Genomic DNA, 20666 nt, shown 5'->3' with positions numbered 1-20666 from the left:
AGGGAAAATGATTTTTTTTCAAATAATGTTATTTCTTATGGATTTTTTTTATTTTATTTGGAATATGTCACTGTTTCTCATTCATTGGAAGTTTGACTTTATTTTTAGAAGCTTTTAATTCAATAATTCCGAATGCCATCATAATTTTTCTTCGTACAGATAAGTGTTAACTATTTTTCATACAACATTAAAGATGAATGCAGTCTTATCTGTCTAATTTAATGTAGTAACTCATCATCTTTTCAGTCTTCCTGGCAAAAGTTAAAAAAGAAAATGTAAAGTAATAAAATAAAAAAATTAAAATTAAAACTAAAGTAAATAAATGCATACCTATTTTTAACATTTTAGATGTGTTTGTAGACATTGGAGTTGGTAGTGGAAATTGCGGCTGGTGGTGGCTGAGAATCTTGAGAATTGAAAGTGTGTTCACAGGTGAGAAAGAAGCTTCATCTTTTCATCGGTGTTCCTTCTTTTACCACCAACATAGAGAAGAAAAAAAAACATGGTTTATTAAAAAAAACACGGTTTATATAGTGAGTATTAATTTAGCAATAAATTTTGAATAAAACTTGTAAGAGAAAACAATGCATATAACTGTGATTAAAGTGTTCTATAATATACCAATGTTAGGAAAGTAAAAAGAGACAATGAAGAAAAGAATTGAAACATGAAAGCTACTTTGAGTATGGATGAAGAATATTAATGACCAAAATCTGGGCATGGGGTTTGCACGCGGTCTTATAATTAAAGATTAATTTGTTTCTTTTAAGTTTTCATACAAAGGTGAAAGGAATGAGATCAACGTAAAAGTAAGAAAGCTGTATCTTCTGTGTATTCTTACTTAATCTGGTTTTTGCTATTAACTTTTCCTTCCACTCTGAACAAATTATTACCAGCTGAAAGATAAACTTTTTATTTTTTTTATTGGTGATAAGTTTAAAGACAAAAATTTTGACCTTTGAACAGGTGAGATGGTGTGTCTTTGAAGGAAGTAATAAGGACCTGAATATTGTTGTGTGAAAGACTAAAAAATGTGTCACGAAGACGAAAAGTGCTGCTAATAAAGAAAAGGTAATTTTGATACAAAAACGAATTAATTTCCTTACCATCTTATGTTGATGAGTTAATGCAAAACAAGTTATTTTTAACTTTTCCTCATTTTTAAAAACATAATATAACAAGCAAAATTTCGTAATAAGTATTTTTTTAATAGGTGAATTTTAAGTATAATTCCATCTTTTGTAAGTGAGAATTTTATCAATTTATATACAGTAAATTCATCTTAACTTTAATCATGCAATTACCTGCTTGGAATCAAACTCATGATCTTGACTCTAATATCAATTGTTGGATTGAGTACTTATCACTTGGCTAAAAGCAATAACTATTAGTCAAGGCATAACTCTTCCTACTTAAGAGCGTATGAGTCCAAACACAATGATTCCATTGCGACTCGACCCACCTGGCCGCTTCCTCCACGGGAAAATTGCTGCCACCCGCAAGACCGGACTCCAACACACTCATTCATGCCAATGTATATATATTTGATATGTCCAATGACATGATATGTCCAACAAACAATAAATCTAGTTTGTAAGAATAAACTTACGACTACTCTAATACCCTGTTAGTAAGTTTAAGTCTAACTAAATCTTATAGAATCGACTTGTAAAATAAGGTAAGCACGCATTTAATATTATAAATCCATCTTATCCGAAAAACAACTCTCTTTGTAGCCTTGGCTGAAAAAAGATCAGACCATCGCTTTCCCTTTTGCTGTGTGTATGGTTTTGATGAAGTGTATGCCACTTTCTCCTTTGATCATGTGTTTATATTGATGTGAAACTGGTCCTATGATGCTTAGTTAGTCCCACGAGTGTGATGAATCTTTTGGTGATTATGATGAGTTACATTATCTCACTGCCACTGATTTAAAGCAACCCTATGTGTGCGCATTCAAACCCACTGTCTCAGTGAACCTAGCGTGGTCCAAACAAACATATATGCATAATTCCAGTGTTTCAGATGAGGAACTCTTGCATACAAAGTAGAATCACAACAATCACAAACAATAATAAAACTATGTCTATCTTTTACATACCAATAATGAAATAAAAGTAAAATATCTTTTGCTAGTTGATTTATCTCATTTTAGTGTCCTATAATTTATGAGTAAATAATTCATTTATTGAAGCAAATATTTATTTATGTTGTTTTTAGAATAATAAAAAGAAATTACATCATTAATATAATAACATTATTAACTTTAATAATTGTTGATGTAATTAAATATATTTTTTAAAAGGTTAAATATATGGTTTGTCCTTAACTTTCGGTAAAAATAAGAATTAATCATTCTTCAAAATTTTGGTCTAGTTTAGTTTTCAACTTTAAAAGTGTGTGAATTTAGTTATTTTAATTAAATTTTGTTAAATTTATTTGACGTTTCAAACGCATTTCTCAATTAATATTGTAACAGAAATGGATCAAATTGTGTAAACAACTGAAATTCTATTATGAGATGCGTTTAAAATATCAAATAAATTTAAAAAAAGTTTAATTATAAGGATTAAATCCACGCATCTATAAAGTTGGAGGACTAAATTTATTAAAATTTCAAAAATAGATTAGATACAATTTTTAAAGAACAAAAAACGCATTTTACCATTTTTTTTAATTGTCACCTATGTTTATTAAGTGAACATTTGAGGTTAATATTGATGAAAACTTTTTTCTAATTAAACATATTTAACAATCCATAAAATCAAACAAATATTTAATTATTTTAAAGTTCAAACAAAATGAACATATTTAACGTTATTGTATTGATGTTGAGGGTTTTTTTTTTCATCGTACTAAAAACGAAATATATCATATATTTATTGTACTGAACTAATTATTTACTCTTTTACAAATTAATCACTTTGATTTATTAGAATTTTCAAATCAATTAAAAATGTAACCATTATATATAAATGAATAAAAACTTTACGAGAAAATTAAATTAGAAACCAATTCACTTCCTAAAGCTACTTTTCTCCTTTGACATATTATATAAGTGTAAGTATCTTTTATAAAAGTATCTTAGACATATTACACTTAAAATTGTCAAATATAGAGATTTATTCTAATTTTCTTTTTCGTGTTCATAAATAAATTAAATAATCTTATAATAACATTTTAATGAATATAAATATATCGTAGTCATGATATAATTAAAATATAAAACGATTTTCATAGATATAAGATTATATTTAAATGTAATAAGTTTTAAATACAGTAAGTGGTTGAGTTAAGTTCTTAATTTCCAAGCAGAGATTTAAAGTACCAATATATTAAAAGAAAAATAGATGGAAAAATATATTTTTTTTAAATCAATTTTCAAATATACTTTTTACAGACTCGTTTTTAAATACGCTTAGGGGTCACCTCCGACGTATGTTATTTTAGTGGGTTCATGGCCCACTTAAAAAAAAGGGGTAAATGTTTGGGCTCAGTGTAAGAAAAAAATCTATTTAATAATTGAAGGGGTCTTCTTCCTTCACCTCCAATACTTTCTTTTGCACCTCTAAATAATTCTGAAATTTCCAAAAGAAGTTTTCACCTTTTACCACTGTTCACACCCCCCACCCCCTCTCAAACACATCTTCCTTCATCTTCCATCATTTTCGTTCCTTGCTCTTTCATCATATTCCTTCGAGCTTCTGCACACATATATCTTTCTCATTTTCCAGGTAAATGAAAAAAAATATTTTGAGTAAGTGAATTAGAGGGTGCAAGAGTTCACTTTAAAACAAACAAACACCAACAAGCCTCAGTAATTATATTAATTACTGTCACCTACTTTACTAATAGGGATATTATAGTGATTAACACAAAGCTTTGGGGGTGCAGATCACAGTGTTGGAGGTGCAGGTAGAACGTCCCTAATTGAGAGATTTTAACAAATTGGGCTCCAATAGTTAATGGACTACTAGTTAATGGACTTTACTAATTAAAGCCGGAGTTTCTTCCTCCACCTCTAAACATTTCTTCAACATTCCAAATTTTTGAAAAATCTCCATAATGAACTCTGACTTTAACTGGTAGGTAATAAAAGCTGTCCTATTTTACAAGTTGAATTTTTTATTACTGATGAAATCTTCTTAGATGGGGTTAATTAAATTTTAAATATGTTATATATTTAAATTTTAATTAATTTTTTATTAAAAATTTTCATTTCAATAATTATTTAAATATTTTTTATTTTTATCTAAGTGGTCCATTGTTTTATTATGTTGTCAACAAGATGACATAATTATTATTTTCGTTAGCTAGTATTTTTTTTTCAAACTTATCTATTAACTCGATTAAAAAAATTGAAAACAAAAAAATAAAAATAACGGTCACATTATCAAATTAATAAAAAATTCAATAATTCAATACTTAAATAAAAAAAATATTTCAAACTTTCGTAAAAAAATAAAAATTTTCAATTCAACAAGAATTTAATTAAAAATATAATAAATGTACTTAAATTTAATTAAGCTATCCAATATTTATTATTTATTGTAAACTTCATACCTTCCTCAATCTTATCTTACCATATTTTTTTCTCTTCCTACTTTCTTTCTGATTATAGAAGTTGCAGTAAATGTTTTTGAGGGATAATATAACTCTTTCATATGTTTGATACAGACCTAATACTGATCCGTTATCACCCTAATCTTTTCTGTTAACATGTCATTATGTGATACCTAGACATCTAACAAATTATTAAATGACTACATCTTAATATTAATTTTCTACATCATGAGTTAAAAATTTAGAACTATACATTAAGTTGACTTTATAAAAATTTAGAATTATACTTAATTTGATTTTATGAAAATTTAAAATATAATTAATGATTATTATTTCACACACATTATGTGTTAAAATTTAAAATTATTAATTCCACTAATTAAAATAATATAAATTTACATAATAAATTTTTTGAAGAAAACAAATATTCTTTAAATTTTTAACCCTTAATTATTTAAAATTTAATATATTGAATTACTTACTTCTTTTTTCATTTGTTACTTTCTCGGTTTTTTTATTTTTATTTTTACATTTAGTCGTATTTTAGTTTTTAACAATATTAAAATTGAAGAGAAACCGTTAAACAAAATAAACAGTAAAACAACATTAAAATTATTTTATTATTAACATATTTTTTAACTATTTTTTGTCTACATAATTTGAATTATTACTTATATTTTTATAACACTTATTATTACAAGATAATATTTCTTTAATAATCAATTTTGGTGACAAAAAGTTGTTAGTCACTGTAGTGACCAATTTTGATACCAATTCATAAAGTAAAAAATGATTTATTACTAAAATAGTCACTAATATGAATAAAAAATTATAATTAGTCACTAAATTGGTCTTTAAAATTAGCTATCATGGTTTTGGCTACCAAAGAAAATTGATCACTGAAAATTAACTACTAAGGTTTTAGTTACTACGATGACTTAGTTTATAAATTGGTCTCTAATTAATTACTGACTAATTTAATGATTAATTATAATTTTTTATTTATAATAGTGAATATTTTAGTAACCAACATTTTTTTATTTTTTAAATTAGTTACTACAGTGACTAACAATTTTGGTTACTAAACTTAATTAATAATAAAATATTTTTTGTAGTGTATACAAATGTATAATATTTATTTTTTTTCTAAACAAAATAAAACTACATTAATGATTATTAGAGTTAAAACTCATTTAATTTTACAATTATGAATTTTATAATTAATGATTATTAAAGTCAAAACATGTTTAATTTTACAATTATGAATTTTTATAAAATTTAATATTTATTAATTATTCTTAGATATCCTAGAAAATGTTATTTGCTTTAGTTAATGTCTGTCTATATGAGGTAAAGAATGATTTATTTTAGTTAAATAGACAGTTTAATCTTTAAAGATAAAAGAAACTATTATCTATACTCTATCTCTGATTTATTAAAAAAGGAACATACCAAAAAAATCTTATCCATCAAGAAGATGAGGCCAAGAAAACAGGAGAAAGGATAAACCAAAAAGGTTCAAAACTATCAACAAAAAAGGACAAATCTAGTTACCATGTATATCCCTTTTCCTAAACTTTTAGATCTGCTAAATAATTGTAATTATTTTGATAGGGAGATTCCCTAAAAGGAATCTAAAATCCAAATCTGATGTAGAAGATATCACACCATCATCATATCAATCATCAATTATTTCTTCTCCATTGCTTCTTCTTCTTCTTCTACCTTCCACACATCTTTTTAATGCTATAATTATAGTTTTCAAAAATCAATCATGCCCCTCTTCTCTTTCTCCCATTACAAATTCCTTTGGAGATGTTCAATTGCATTTGCATTTTTCTTAACCCTTTTCTTCATTGCAAACTCACTCACTTTGCAAGCGCAATCCACTTCAACACCATGCAACAAAGACCCCTACAAGCAACTCAATCTAATCCTTAACCAAAACGGCACCGTCACACGACCCAACAAACCACCCGACAGCCCGCCCGCAGCGGATCCCACTCTCCTCGTACTCTCCAAAGACCTCTCCATCAACCAATCCAAGGGCACATGGGCGCGGGTGTACCTTCCCCGCGCAGCACAGGATCACCGCTCCAAGCTCCCCCTGGTGGTTTTCTTCCATGGTGGAGGGTTCATTTTTCTCAGTGCAGCCTCAACGATCTTCCACGAGTTTTGCTTCAACATGGCAAATGACGTCGATGCGGTCGTAGTGTCCGTGGAGTACCGTCTCGCACCGGAACATAGACTACCCGCGGCGTACGATGATGCCGTGGAGGCGCTGCAGTGGATAAAAGCCAGCCAGGATAACTGGCTCAAAAACCTCGTCGATTACTCCAATGTTTTTCTCATGGGGAGTAGTGCCGGGGGAAACATCGCCTACAACGCCGGTCTACGTGTAGCCGCGGCTGCCGACGACAAGATTCCTGAGATCAAAGGGCTTATTTTGGTTCAACCGTTTTTCAGTGGGACCCACAGGACAGGTTCGGAGCGGAGGCTGGCGAACGAACCTCATCTGGGGCTGTGCTTTAATGACGCGATGTGGGAGTTGTCATTACCGGTTGGGGTTGACCGTGATCACAAGTATTGCAATCCGACGGCGGGGAAGGGTCGTGCGAGATTGGAATTGATCAAAAGGCTTGGATGGTGGGTACTGGTTACCGGATGTGGAGGTGACCCGCTGGTGGATCGTCAGGTGCATCTTGTTAAGTTGATGCAAGAGAAGGGTGTGAAAGTTGTGGGGCATTTCACCCCAGGGGATTATCATGGGATTCAAGATAGTGAACCATTGAAGGCAAAGGTGCTATATGGAGTTATCAAAACTTTCATTTCAGCTTTAAATTAATCATCATTGCTTAAGAGTTAGAGTAAGAATTTCTAGTAATTGCATCGTTGAATAAGTAAAGACAAAGAGTGAAGAATTTGTTTTCTTTTTGTCTTCATTACAAAGCTCTGGTCTTCATTCACAGTTCATTACAAGTTTATAGTTTTTTTTTTTCTCTTGCACCTTGGATGTGATCCTCCAGTGATCATAGTAAAAGTTAAGGACCAAAACAGCAAACAAGTAATTATGCAAAACCTACAAGTTCATACAGAAACTACATAACATCTATATAAGCAAGTCTAAAATATAAAAGAAATCTAAAAATAAATCCAATTGCTAAAAACAGCAAAGAATGCAAAATTTCACTACGATACATGTAGCATAACACTAAAATAGAACGAAGTACTCAAAACTAAACTAAAAACAGCAAAAGAAATCCTATGTAAACTACCTCTACAATTTTATAATGTAATGTCTCTTGTATCTATCTCTTGTATCTACGTAAAACATTGCCTCTGCCAACATGGAAGCAAGTTAACTCATCCAGTGTGGCAGCAGACTTACAAGTCTTCACAGCAGCTGCATTTTCTTCCAATTCTTTCAATCATCTTAGCCAACTCATGTTTAAGCCAAAATACTCTCTCAAGTGAACTGTACATCTTTAAAATCAGCACCAAATTAATACCTTCATCTTGCATAATTATTAACAAACTATATCTAAATGTAATATACAATTAATGCTTCTAAGAACAAGACTATATTGAATGTAAACTTAAGCTATATTACTACTTAGACACAAAAGTCTATCTAATTAAAGAACTAAACTGAAATATCATAACAAAGGCTAATCTAATGACACTTAGTAAAGACTGCAACTATCTTACTCTAAACCGAATTTGAATCAAAAACTAAGAGTTCAACACTAAAACATACTTAAAAGAGATGCAAATGGTCTAGCAAAAAATACATCAAGACGAGTATCATCAATGGTATTCATAATGGAAGACTTTAGAATGGCATGCTAAAGAACTGAGCTCTCAACAATGCTAAGGAAAATAGTATGTACAAGTTGAGAGTGGGCACTTGCCGGTTATATCATCAACCTTACAGATTCATATTTTGAAGCATGAACCTCCATAAAAGGCTAAAAAATATAAGGCACTCAGATATGCCAACTTCACCAAAGAATAACTTAGGATGAATAAAGTAGAAAGCAATGATTCGAAAGGGTCCAGTCTTCTGGTCTTCTGTAATCAATGGAGAACACCCACGAAGACAACCAAAATATGAGTTTTGTATGACTTTGTATTATGAACCATGACGATCATAACAAAGATGTATGAGGATTGGAACATGCAGCTGCAAGCAAAATCATCAAGCATTTACTTATGATCAGATAATAATTGGTTCGCTCAATATTTCCCAAGTCCTCAGTACATCTGCTGCTCCCGTAACAAAGTTCAAAACTTGGTAGGAGATCAAGGGGCAACAGCCAGACTGCGTGAACTATAAGGACTATGACATGGAACTTCGCAAGATATCGTGCCACAGTTAACAATATTAGCAGTAAGTGCTAATAAAGTATGCACTGTGGCAGAATGTGGAATGGCAAATATGGGGAACATCTGCTTCTCAATTACAAGTTACAGAATGTCCTCCACTGGTCTTAATAATTTTTCTGCTTCCTCTAATAATCATTTTATAGAATATTTCACACTTTTACTATTAATAGCCTTTTTAACATTCTGTTTTCCTTTATCACCACTAACTTAGTACTTCTTTCTGGAAGAGCTTATTAAGCTTTGGATCTGCTGAACATCCATTTGAAATCATCTCCTCATAAAAATATCTGGCCTTTATGAACCACCTACAATTTACAAGCCCTTCAACCATTACTTTGTAATGCACACAACTAGGGACCAAATCATATGCCTTCATTTCAGTCCAAATTTTCAGTGCATTTACTGGTTGTTTCAAATTTAAGAATTTTGTCAGAATTATGAGAAATGAATCCTTATTTGGACCCAGACCAGAATCTTTCATCCTACTCAGAAATTCCAATGATCCTTGATAATCTGTTCCCTCAAAAAATGCATGGTAGGTTTCAGTTGTTGGACATACATTCTCTTCTACCATTGTGTTAAAAACTACCCTTGCCTCCGCTAGTTTTCCAGTTTCACAAAGAGGGAGTATCATGGAATTGAAGGTGGAAGAATCAGGCTGCAAACGTTGTTCTTTCAACTTATCTATAGTCCTAAGAGCTTCCTTCAAGCAATTGGCATGAGTTAAAACATATACCAATGAATTGTATATCTCTATTCCAGGGGTCCATCCCCTTTTCTTCATCTGATCATAGAGTCTAAGAGAGTCAAAGAGGTTCCCTTCCTTTGAGAAGCAGGAAATCATGTAGCTATACGAAGTACCATCGGGTGTTATACAGTATTTTGACATTTCTCTCCAAACTCTTTTTGCTTCATATACATCCCTTGTTATGTTACACCATCCATTAAGAATAATGTTAAAGCTCTTAGTCTCAAGTGGGAAGAGCTTCTTATTCACTAGCATAAACTCTTCGGCCTCTTCAACGTTTCCATATTTACAAAGAGCAGCCAAAAGTGCATGAAATGCTTCTTGATCAGGAGTCAATCTGAACGTGTCCATAAAGTTGAATGTTTGAATAGCCTTGGATGTGTTGTTTACAGATGCATATCTGATCGAAACAAAATACCATAGTTAAAAAGGAGGGAAATTATCTACTACGAACAGAGTTGACATGACACTATCAAGAACCGACAAAAGTTATGATCCACAAGAAAATAATCAAGGTTGATCATGTCATGAATCAGAAAAAATCAATGCCAGACTGGCATCAACAGTCTAACACTAACAATTCGTCACGGTAGATATTCTCAACAGCTTCAGCAAGTAAGAAGTCCTACAACGATATACATACAGAGTTTGTTAAAGATGGCCACAAAAATCATATCCACAATAGACTGAAGGAGAACGAGCTGTAAACTTAATTTGCTATCAACTATGCATTCCATTCCAGCAGTTCAGTTGTTCCAAATGTACGAAGATAACTTTGTAAAACTAAGGCAATTTAGAGTAATAATTATTTGAACTTCGAATGTTGACGTAGCTCACCTATCAATCATAATAAGCATAGCCTGATGCGTGGAGAGAGACGAATGATGCATATCTCGAATGATACACCAAGCAGGGGAAAACTTTCCATGAGTTGCCGAGACCCATACCATCAAGTTGCAAACTTTCTCGTCGTTATAATGGCAATTCCATTTGAAGGCGAGCAATGCAGGTTTCCATTCCTCCCTCAATGCCCAGATAGCGGAACATGTCAAATCCCTGTTTGCTTGGAAACTTGATGAGTGGAGACCCTCTGCTTGCGATGACGAATGGGCAACTTTTTTTAGCAATTCCAGAAACTCTGGTAGTGATGGGTCGTCCAAGTTGAAGTTGAAGTTGAAGTCGAAGTCGAAGTCGAAGTCGAAAGGAGCATGGTACTGGTTCCGAGTCCGAGAGTGTAACGAAACTGTTTGATTAAATGCCTCAGAGGAAAATTTATTACCGCTTCCAATTCTGAATACAGGTACAGTTACTCGGGAATTTCGTTTTGCGATACCATGCAAACCGATTGAAAAGTAAGAGTAAGAGCAGAGTAACCGGAGAGGTGTAGCCATTGGAACTTCAACTTTCAACCTTTACCACGCCGGGCGCATAACTTTTTCAGTGACACGAGAGAGGAAAGAGTTTACGGTTAAATAATTTGTAAGTCCTAATATATCCCTAAGTAAGTATCCAATAAATCTTTTAACTGTGTTTTTAATAAAATACAAAATTTTAATTCAAGTTTTTAAATAAAATATTCGACGCAAAACAACTTTTCTATGTAGTGTGAGGGTTAAGAAAGTTCTCACCCCTTTTCTTGTTATAAATAGGGTTATTTTGAAAAGGATCGATACTTTAACTCATTATTTTTTATCCACTTCTAATCCACCACTTCAATTATCATTAGATCATCATATCACTAAAAAAAATCAAAATAAATAATCTAATGATAATTAAAATATTGGATTAGAAATAAATTAAAAAAGATGAGTTAGAATATCATTTTCTTTTGAAAAGATTAATCTATCATCCGAGTTTCAACAGATAAATTATTTATTGGATCAGAAAAAATTATGTATAACATGATAAACTAATTCATAAATTAAAATTAAAACTAAATAAATACAAAAAATTTATTGTATAAGTAAAATTTGTATTTTTAAGATATTATTGTAATTACTGTTTTAAATTTATAAAAAATATTGAATATTTTGCTAAATCATGTCGTGTTTATGTTTATTTAGAAAATAAAAACTATATTATCTTTTTAATTCACTATTTATTTCACAATAAAAAATGACGCATATATGTTTAGATTTTATAAATTATTTAAATTTAAATTACATATAAATTAAAAATAAGTTGATAAATATTAAAAATAATACCTAATTATAATGAATATTTAATGTTTAATACCTTAAATATTGAAATCACTCCTCATCTTTAATAACAAATAAAAAATATATAAGATATAAATTACAAACTAAAGTGAAATCTACTATAAATCTAAGAAAATATTAGTGTAAGAAAATCTTAGTACAGTGAAATTACTGAAATAGACATTGTTATTCATTGATACGTGTCCAAACATTTAGGGCTTTTTACCTTTTACATCTTCTTTATCTTCTTTGGACTTTCTCACTACTACTTCTTCTTCTTCTTCTACTACTACTTTTTGGTAGCAAGTGAGATGATTGATTGATGTATCATACGTTTTTTTTTTTATTCTTCTTCCTCTGTATCACACCTTCTCCCATTTATCTTCTTCCTTCTTCTCCTTTTCTCTGACTTCTTCTACTTTATTAGATTCTTATTTTTCATACTTGGATTGGTTTCTCAGCCTTTGATTCTCCTTTTTCTTCTTCTTCGTCTTCTGCTTCTATCACCATATCCACTTGAAGGTAAGTTATAATAACTCAAATTTATTTTCGAGTTCTCCTTCTCGGTCTTTATAAAAGGTTTTTTTTTTTTATTTCTTCTCAAAACTTATCCTTCTTCATCTTGATCTAAGGATTTTTTTCTACTTCTTAATCAGTTAACATCGATTGAACGTTAGATATTGTTCAATCTCAATAGCTTGAGTTCTCCTTCTTCATAAAAGATTCTTCTTCTACTTTTATGTTTAACTGAACTTTGTTTCTGTGTCATCTCTATAGGTCTCATTCATCAAAGGGCATTCTTTTGCTTTTTATTCGGTAAAATATATCCAGACATCTTTTCCGTTCTTAGATTTTGACTCGAGTTCAAATTTTGAGTCGAGTTTCTTATAGGTCTACGGAGTTAAGCAGGGTATATTTCTTGGATTTTTCTTGGATTTTTTTTTGGATTTCTAATGTTATTGCTAGGTTAGTTGGGTATATTTTTATGTTTTTGTTCTACAGTTAGGGGTTTGCTAAATTTTGTTGTAAAAAGCTTTTGTTTGTGTTTGTTATGGATTTCGTTGATGAATTATTTGTTTGCTTTGTGTGACAGCCTATAACATGCACTAGCTTTCAATCCTATTAATTTGAAGTTTGAGTTGAATTTTTTTTAGGTCCACGAAGATATAAGCTCAAGACCATGTTATGAGACAATTTTGCTTACTTTATTCCTTAAATATTAGATGTGGTTAAACAAGAATCTGACATGCTTATCAAAGTTAGATTTGTACTATCTATGCAAGTTTTGGTTGATTTCATGGAAAATTCCTAGACTGTACAGGAACATACAAAAAATCATATGGTGATGAACAAGATCCAAATGGTGGTCAATGCTCACATTGTTCAAATGAGGTAAATTTGTAGAACAAAGGCAATATTGTTTGAAATTTGGAAAAAAATTGAAAAGTTTTGACTTTTTTTTTCCTGCATTTTGTTTTAGTATACTTCATACTCCATTTTGATATTTTTTTTTGACATTATCATATTTTAATTCAACTGGGATGTGTTGTTGCTATTAATTTGACATTGTTTGAAACTTTATCTTTTAATTTTAACAGGTTCGTCATAATTTTGCTTATTAGGAACGTATTACAAGTATTGGAACATATTTGAAGCTTGGTGAAGAATATGGCTACATTAAGATCACCTTGAGAGGGAACCATAGAAAGTAACACATTATCATTATGCGAAAAATTGGTACTAATAACAAGTCTAACAAGTTTGAATGGTTGCTCAATGGTGGGTTGGAATACTTTAGACTTCTCATTGTCCTCAATGCGATTATTATTTTGACTGTAATTGTTATGTCTCTTAATTGATATTGAATTGAGGACAAGCAAAATTGACAACAAAGTTGGTTTCTGGTTTCAATGTAAAAGCTCCGATGGCTGCTTAGTATTGTGTTCATTACTTTCATTAGCTTCCTTTTAAAACCATCTACTGAATTAATAAAACTTTCTTTTCGTGTGGATGATTCTAACATGATATGTCTTTCTTATAGCGTGAGAATGTTAGAGGAAGTGGAGGAGTTTAATATGGACAAAGTTAGAGAAAATAAAACAAAAGGGTGGGGGATTTTAGCGTGAGGACATGCAATGATTTAGGTCAACAATAGGTGATATGTTCCAGAGCATGATGACGAAATACTGCGGTTCAAATTTATAAAGATTTGATGTGTAAAAGTCTTTACTATTATAATTACCGGAAGAAATTTTATTGGTTTTTATCTCAATTTTTTTTAATATATTGAATAGTTATTTTATTTTATTTAGGGTTAAATATGCTTTTTTTTCTCTCAAAGTGAAATTTAGAATTAGTCATTCTTCAAAATTTCTGATAAATTTAGTCATTCATCTTTAAAAATGCGTGAATTTAGTTATTTTAACTAAATTTTGTTAAGTTTATCTAACGTTTTAAGCGAATTTCATGATAGTATTTGAATTGTTTACACCGTTTGACACATTTTCGCTTCAATGTTAACTCAAATATTATCATAAAATGCGTTTAAAATGTTAAATAAACTTAACAAAATTTGATAAGAAAGGCTAAATTCACGCATTTTTATTTATTTTTCTTAACAATGACTTTTCCTGTGTAAATTATGTGATATAATAAGTATTTCACTAATTATATGATTCGTTTCTAAAATTTTTCATTAATTGACCCATTAATTCTATTAATTGTTTTTAATTGTCTAATTATGGATTGATTGTTTTTTATTTCATAGTTTTGAAATCTTTTAAATTTATACATTTGTAATTAATAATTACATATTTAATTTGTAATTTTTTTTTATCAATTAGTTGATTTCATTAGTTTTAAATTTCTTTATTTGTGAATGGAGACTTTTTAAATTATTTTATTTCTTACACTTCATCTAAATACTCAAATTTTTTATACTTAGGTGAAGTGATTTTATATATATATAAATTTAAAAAAATTATTTTAACATATATATATATATATAAATTGTAATTAAGTTTAATTATTAACTTAATCTCAATTTTGAGAGGACAAAATTAGATCATTTTAGAGAGAAAAAAACATAAATTGAATCAAAAAATAATAACAAGACTAAATTAATATTTTTAAAGAATTAAAAGATAAAATTAAACTTAACCATAATAAAAAGACAAATATAAATCAAAAACAATAAATTAAGTACTAAATCAATAATTAAGTATTTTTTTACTCTAATCCCACGTGACGTGGTAAGTCAAGATTACAACCATTTCACATGTCCAAGTAGAAGTAATACCAAAAATACTCTTAGAAAAAATAAATATAAAACAACAAAAGTGTTGGTCAACCAAATTAAACAATAAAATGATTTTTAGACAAACAAAATTTCGACAAAATTAATAAATAATTATTTTTTTATTAAAATTACAAAAATAAAATAATAAAGTTTTAACATTTTTTTACCGAAAATAATAATTAGTTAAATATTATCAAACCAAACTTTATCAAAATATAATTTCTCGATAAACAATAAGAAAAATGACTTTTAACTATAAAATTTTGACAATTTATAATGGTTTTTCACTTTTTATTTTTTCATTTTCAAAATTTTAAAATCATTTAAAAAATAACACATCGTATTATGAGATAAAGATCTCAAAATTTATTAGTCAAAAGAATGATGTTTCCGTGCACATGAATGTTAAAAGAACACAATAAATAACTCCATTCTCAAGTTCTTAGGCCTTACACAAAGATCTCTTAGCATAAAAGGACTCCGTGCAATCTTCACTGCAATATCAAAGAAAACAACAAAAGTTTCTCCATTTACTCTCCACCATGTCCAAAGAAACCATTCTCCAAATCCTCCCCAACCCCGACGGCACCTTCACTCGCCTCATCGGCAACGCTGTTCCAAACACCGCACCCTCCTCAGACCCCTCTCTTCCCATTTCAGTTCTCACCAAAGACATCACCATCAACCCACACAACCACACATGGCTGCGCTTATTCCTCCCACGATCACTGCTATCCTCTTCCAACCCTAACAAGCTTCCTCTCATCGTTTTCTTTCACGGAAGCGGATTCGTGCTGCTCAGTGCGGCTTCCTGCGTGTTCCATGATTTCTGCATCCAAATCGCCGATTCCGCTCAGGCCATTGTGGCCTCCGTCGAGTACCGTCTCGCGCCGGAGCACCGACTGCCGGCGGCCTACAACGACGGCGCAGAAGCGCTGCGGAGGATCGCAAACTGCGAAGATGAGTGGTTGCGTCAATACTCGGATTATTCCAAGTGTTATCTTATGGGGAACAGCGCTGGAGCCACTATCGCTTACCACACAGGTCACTCTCCTTCTACTTCATCTCAATCCGTTTTAAATTCTTTATAAATGATGAGTTTTGTGAACATTAATTAAGTTTGGGGATTTGTTTGATGAAAGTGAATTTTGTTTCCTTGCAGGTTTACGTGCAGTTGAAGAGGTGAATGATCTTGATGGAGTGAAGATCCAAGGGTTGATATTGCGTCAACCATTCTTCGGCGGAGTGCAGAGGACAGAGTCAGAGTTAAGGCTTGCGAATAACCCATTCCTTCCTCTATGTGTTGCGGATTCGATGTGGGAGTTGGCACTGCCAACTGGTGCTGATCGTGACCATGAATATTGCAGTGTAAGAGCTGGAAATGGGGTTCATAAATTTGAGAAGATGAGGGAGCTTGGTTGGAGGGTGTTGGTGAGTGGCAACAATGGTGACCCATTGGTGGATCGTGATAAGGAATTGGTGAAATTGATGGAAGAAAAAGGGGTGAAAGTGGTGAAGGATTTTCAAGAAGAAGGCTTCCATGGAGTTGAACTCTTTGACCCATTGAAAGCAAGCCAGTTCATTGATTTAGTTAAACATTTCATTAACCCAATCTGTGTTTAGGGTTAAATTATCATGTTCTTGTGCATCATAGTTGTTTCAACCTTCTACCATAAAAAGATTGACATCACTGATGCATCTAAATAAGGAAAATTATCTTTTTGACAAACTTTTTACTTAAATAGGTAATTTGTGAAAGTTTGTAAATAATTATTGTGATAGAGAAGTTTTGTCTTCTACAATAACTCCTATGAATGGAGTCTTCGTTCATAGAATAAATCGAGGAATAAAATGGTATTTTCTTTTTCATAGTTGTTATTAATAATAGATTATTAAAGATTAAATATGTTTTTTTATCCATTGTAGTGAAATTATAATTAGTTTATTTACAAAATTTTACATCAATTAGTCTATTACTTTAAATATGTCTAAATTTATTATTTTAACCAAATTTTATTAAATTTATTTGATATTTTATGTAAAAATGTAGTTAATTAACGTATGTTGTGTAACGTCCCATTTAATTATTAAGCAAAATTAAAGGAAAACGTCACACAATAGAAGTACAGTAGCGAAAACCTGGGGTCCTTAACAAAACCCCGACGAAACTTGGGCACACCACGATGTCAAAGGAAGACTGAATACGAATACAACATAGAATGTAGCATAGAAATACAGAAAGAGATACATGGGCCTTAGCCCTAAATAAAACCCAAGGAAAACTCCAGCCCAGACGGCTAAGCAGCGGAATCACTGTTCGCTTGTTGACCATGAGAACCTCGCCCATCTGCTCCCACCAACCAAGTTGATGATCATCGCAAGGAAAAACAGCCACATACAACACAACCATGTAACGAAACGGGTAAGCTAGAGCCATCAACATATTCATCATGCAATCAAATATATTTTCCTCATCTCATATCCACATAGCAACCAAACATGTTATGACTCGTCATTCAATACACTACGACTCGACTCGACTCATCTGGATATGTATAACTTAGTCGGATTCAGCGGATGCTTGCACTTGTGGTGGATACCTCTGCTCGACCCTGAGCTGCTCGATCCCTGAGCTATGTAATACAAGTGTTACGATGAATCAAAATCTCTCCCACCACAAGGTTAGCCCTTAATGAATTTCAGGCCTCCTGCTACTCTCACCACAGGAGTCAGTCCGCTCTAAGTGAGACTAACTGGCCCCTTAGAGTGTCAGGATACAATCCTTACCTTGAATCCTTACTTAGTTATACAGATGGGGCACCACCATGGACACCCACTAACAGGGGCCATGGAATTACGTCCCGACCACTGAAGCGCAACCCCGAAAGTCTCACCGAGAGACCCCAAGGAGTTATGCACTGACGCATACAGGACACAACCGCACAACCCAAAAGATATTCACTACGCATGTATATGTTAATTGTACCGACCTTTAAGTCAACGCTTTGCACGTTCCAGGCTCAACACATTTCGTCTCATCAAGAACCATTCATGTACCAAGAACTTCCAATTCATATCGTTATCATGCCTCTCTCATACCAACCCTTTCAATACAATCTCATGCAAAACTCATGTCAACCCTTTATACATAAATCACAACTTGTATTTCTCTATCATACTCACACATACCAAGCCTTTAGCACAGATACTCAAAACCAAGCCGATATTATCCATACAAAACCAAGAAGAACATCACACACCACACTGTCTCGTCCAGCACCTCGCTTAGGCTGGAGGGTCTCGCTCAGGCGAGACGTGCTCGCTCAGGCGAGCCTCCCCCTCGCCTAGGCGAGAGCACAAAAACAAGGGCATGAGCAACGCGGGATCTCGCTTAAGCGAGATCCCTCTCGCCTGGGCGAGTTGCCTGCTCGCTCAAAAGTTAAGCGAGTCGCCTGGGCGACCTTTCGTGCAAAAACTTAGGCAAACTCCCTGTTTCATCTCGCCTAGGCGAGATGGACTCGCTTGGGCGAGATTAACAGGTCTCGCCACTGTTCTTCACTGCAACAGCCATGAAAATCGAACCCAAACCAGCACGCAAAGCATTTAATCACACCAAAACGAAGTATTTATCCATGCAATCAGTAACTCACTCAAGAACAACCAAGATAACACCAAAAGACTGAAACCCTAACTTCCCGTACCTGGGATTCAAGCTAGCAAACGCTCCGACCCGCACAGCGAAGGTAGAACTGCCCCTAGGGCGGTTAGCGGCTGAACTGAACGGCATAACAGAAGAAAGGAGCGGGTTATTACCAAACCCTAACGATACAGAGAACACAAACCATGAAAGGAAGGAGCATGGGCTGAGGAGTGACTTACGTGAACAGGGACTGAGTTCGAGCTCGAAGGAAGGGGACCTTAGGGCAAACCCTACCAGAGCTTTTCGTGAGAGCAAGGGGGAAGGGTTGACGGCTGCTGCGTTTCTGTGAGAGTGAAAGTGAGAGTGGGATTAGGGCAGACCTTAGGACCTTATACGTTGGACCGGCCTAGGCCCACTAACTTTAGGGCAGAAAAGTTAACATATTTTAAATGGGCCTTACATGTTGCACTTATAATAGACATTAATAAATATGTTACGAGGACAACAAATATTAATTTGTGAGTCTTCATAAAAATTTTCTTCAATATTTTTTTCACTAAAACTATGAAAAATAATATACAATAAATGATGAATTTTTTTAAAATTCTAGACTCTCAATCTCCTTAGGAATCGCCTAATGTCTTCGTCATCCCCATTTCCAACTTTTAAAATTCTAGACTCTCAATCTCCTTAGGAATCGCCTAATGTCTTCGTCATCCCCATTTCCAACAACCATCATTTTTTTTTTTGACATCTTGACTAGATAATTTTAATAAAAATTATGACCATTTAAAATTTTTTACTACTGAATCTTCACAACTCTAAGTATATATCCAATATCCCATGGTCGAACACTTTAAATTTAAATACATCATAATAAAAATTATAATAAAAAAATTTGAGTCAAAAATTTTCTTTTACAAAATCATAATTAAGCTAAAAACGTAACAACAAAACCTTTAGCCCACACAACCATATGCAATAACAAATTAGTCTAGAAAGTACCTTTATTATTTTTAATGATAATAATCTCTATAATCATTGTAAGAAAAGTTAAATAATGACGAATTTATGGTCATTGTGGATGTAAAAGGTGGCAATGACATATCTGAATTTATGTTCTAGTTGTTGGCAAATGATTTCAAATTGGTTACAGGATAACAGTTCTAAACAAATTTGATGTGACAATGATTATACGTCAATCGTTATTGCAAATACGTAAAATGATTATAGTTTTAGAATAATTATTATTGAAAATAACGACATTTTGGTAAGTTTTTTTTTTTAAGTTGAGAAGACGACGATTTTAGGATAAATATAGTCAAAATTAGGATATGACGATTTTTTAAATTTATTTAAATTTATATTTTACATTAAATTTTATTTAAATTTTGTTTTAAATATTTATATATTAATGATTTCTAAATAAATATTAGAGTTAGTTTAAAAATAATAACTTTATAAATTGATATGTAAAATTTTAAAAAGTTTTATAACAATTTTAGATGTTACAAATTTTTAAATAAATTTATTTTAAAACAATTCTATAACAATTTTAAAATATTTGTATAATAATTTAAAATATTAATAATTGTTAAATAAAATTTAAAATAAATAAATTTATTTTGCACATGCTATAAAATTGTTTTAAAATTATTTTATAAAGTTTTTTAACAATTCTAACATTTATCAAAACATTATTGATATATAAATATTTAAAACAAAATTTAAATAAAATTTAATGCACAATATAAATTTAAATAAATTTAATTTATTTAAAAATTTCAATTATAATAAAAGTATCATAATAATATTTATATAAAGGTTAAATTT

The 20666-nt window shown here is 31.5% G+C and overlaps 1 protein-coding gene and 2 pseudogenes across 2 annotated transcripts; 2 read left to right on the top strand and 1 right to left on the bottom strand.

Moving 5' to 3' along the window:
• The first annotated feature begins 6173 nt into the window (after window positions 1–6173).
• Window positions 6174–7536, top strand: LOC114181460 (carboxylesterase 1 pseudogene; annotated as a pseudogene).
• Window positions 7537–7675: 139 nt separating this feature from the next.
• Window positions 7676–11191, bottom strand: LOC114181710 (pentatricopeptide repeat-containing protein At1g80880, mitochondrial-like; annotated as a pseudogene). The gene is made up of 2 exons (XR_014994218.1): window positions 10535–11191; window positions 7676–10097 (listed from the first exon to the last, which is right to left on the bottom strand). The product of XR_014994218.1 is annotated as a pentatricopeptide repeat-containing protein At1g80880, mitochondrial-like (transcript).
• Window positions 11192–15639: 4448 nt separating this feature from the next.
• On the top strand, window positions 15640–16922 carry LOC114181294 (carboxylesterase 1-like). Its single transcript, XM_028067713.2, has 2 exons — window positions 15640–16237; window positions 16356–16922. Exons 1-2 carry the CDS (start codon window positions 15736–15738, stop codon window positions 16814–16816), a joined length of 963 nt encoding a protein of 320 aa, XP_027923514.2. The 5' UTR covers window positions 15640–15735; the 3' UTR covers window positions 16817–16922.
• The last annotated feature ends 3744 nt before the right edge of the window (window positions 16923–20666 follow it).

This window comes from Vigna unguiculata, chromosome 4 (assembly GCF_037176805.1).
Source record: "Vigna unguiculata cultivar grain cowpea cultivar isolate G323 ecotype 2 chromosome 4, ASM3717680v1, whole genome shotgun sequence".
Taxonomy (NCBI): domain Eukaryota; kingdom Viridiplantae; phylum Streptophyta; class Magnoliopsida; order Fabales; family Fabaceae; genus Vigna; species Vigna unguiculata.
The sequence above is the reverse complement of the archived record's forward strand: the minus strand, read 5'-3'. Positions and strand labels throughout refer to the sequence as shown.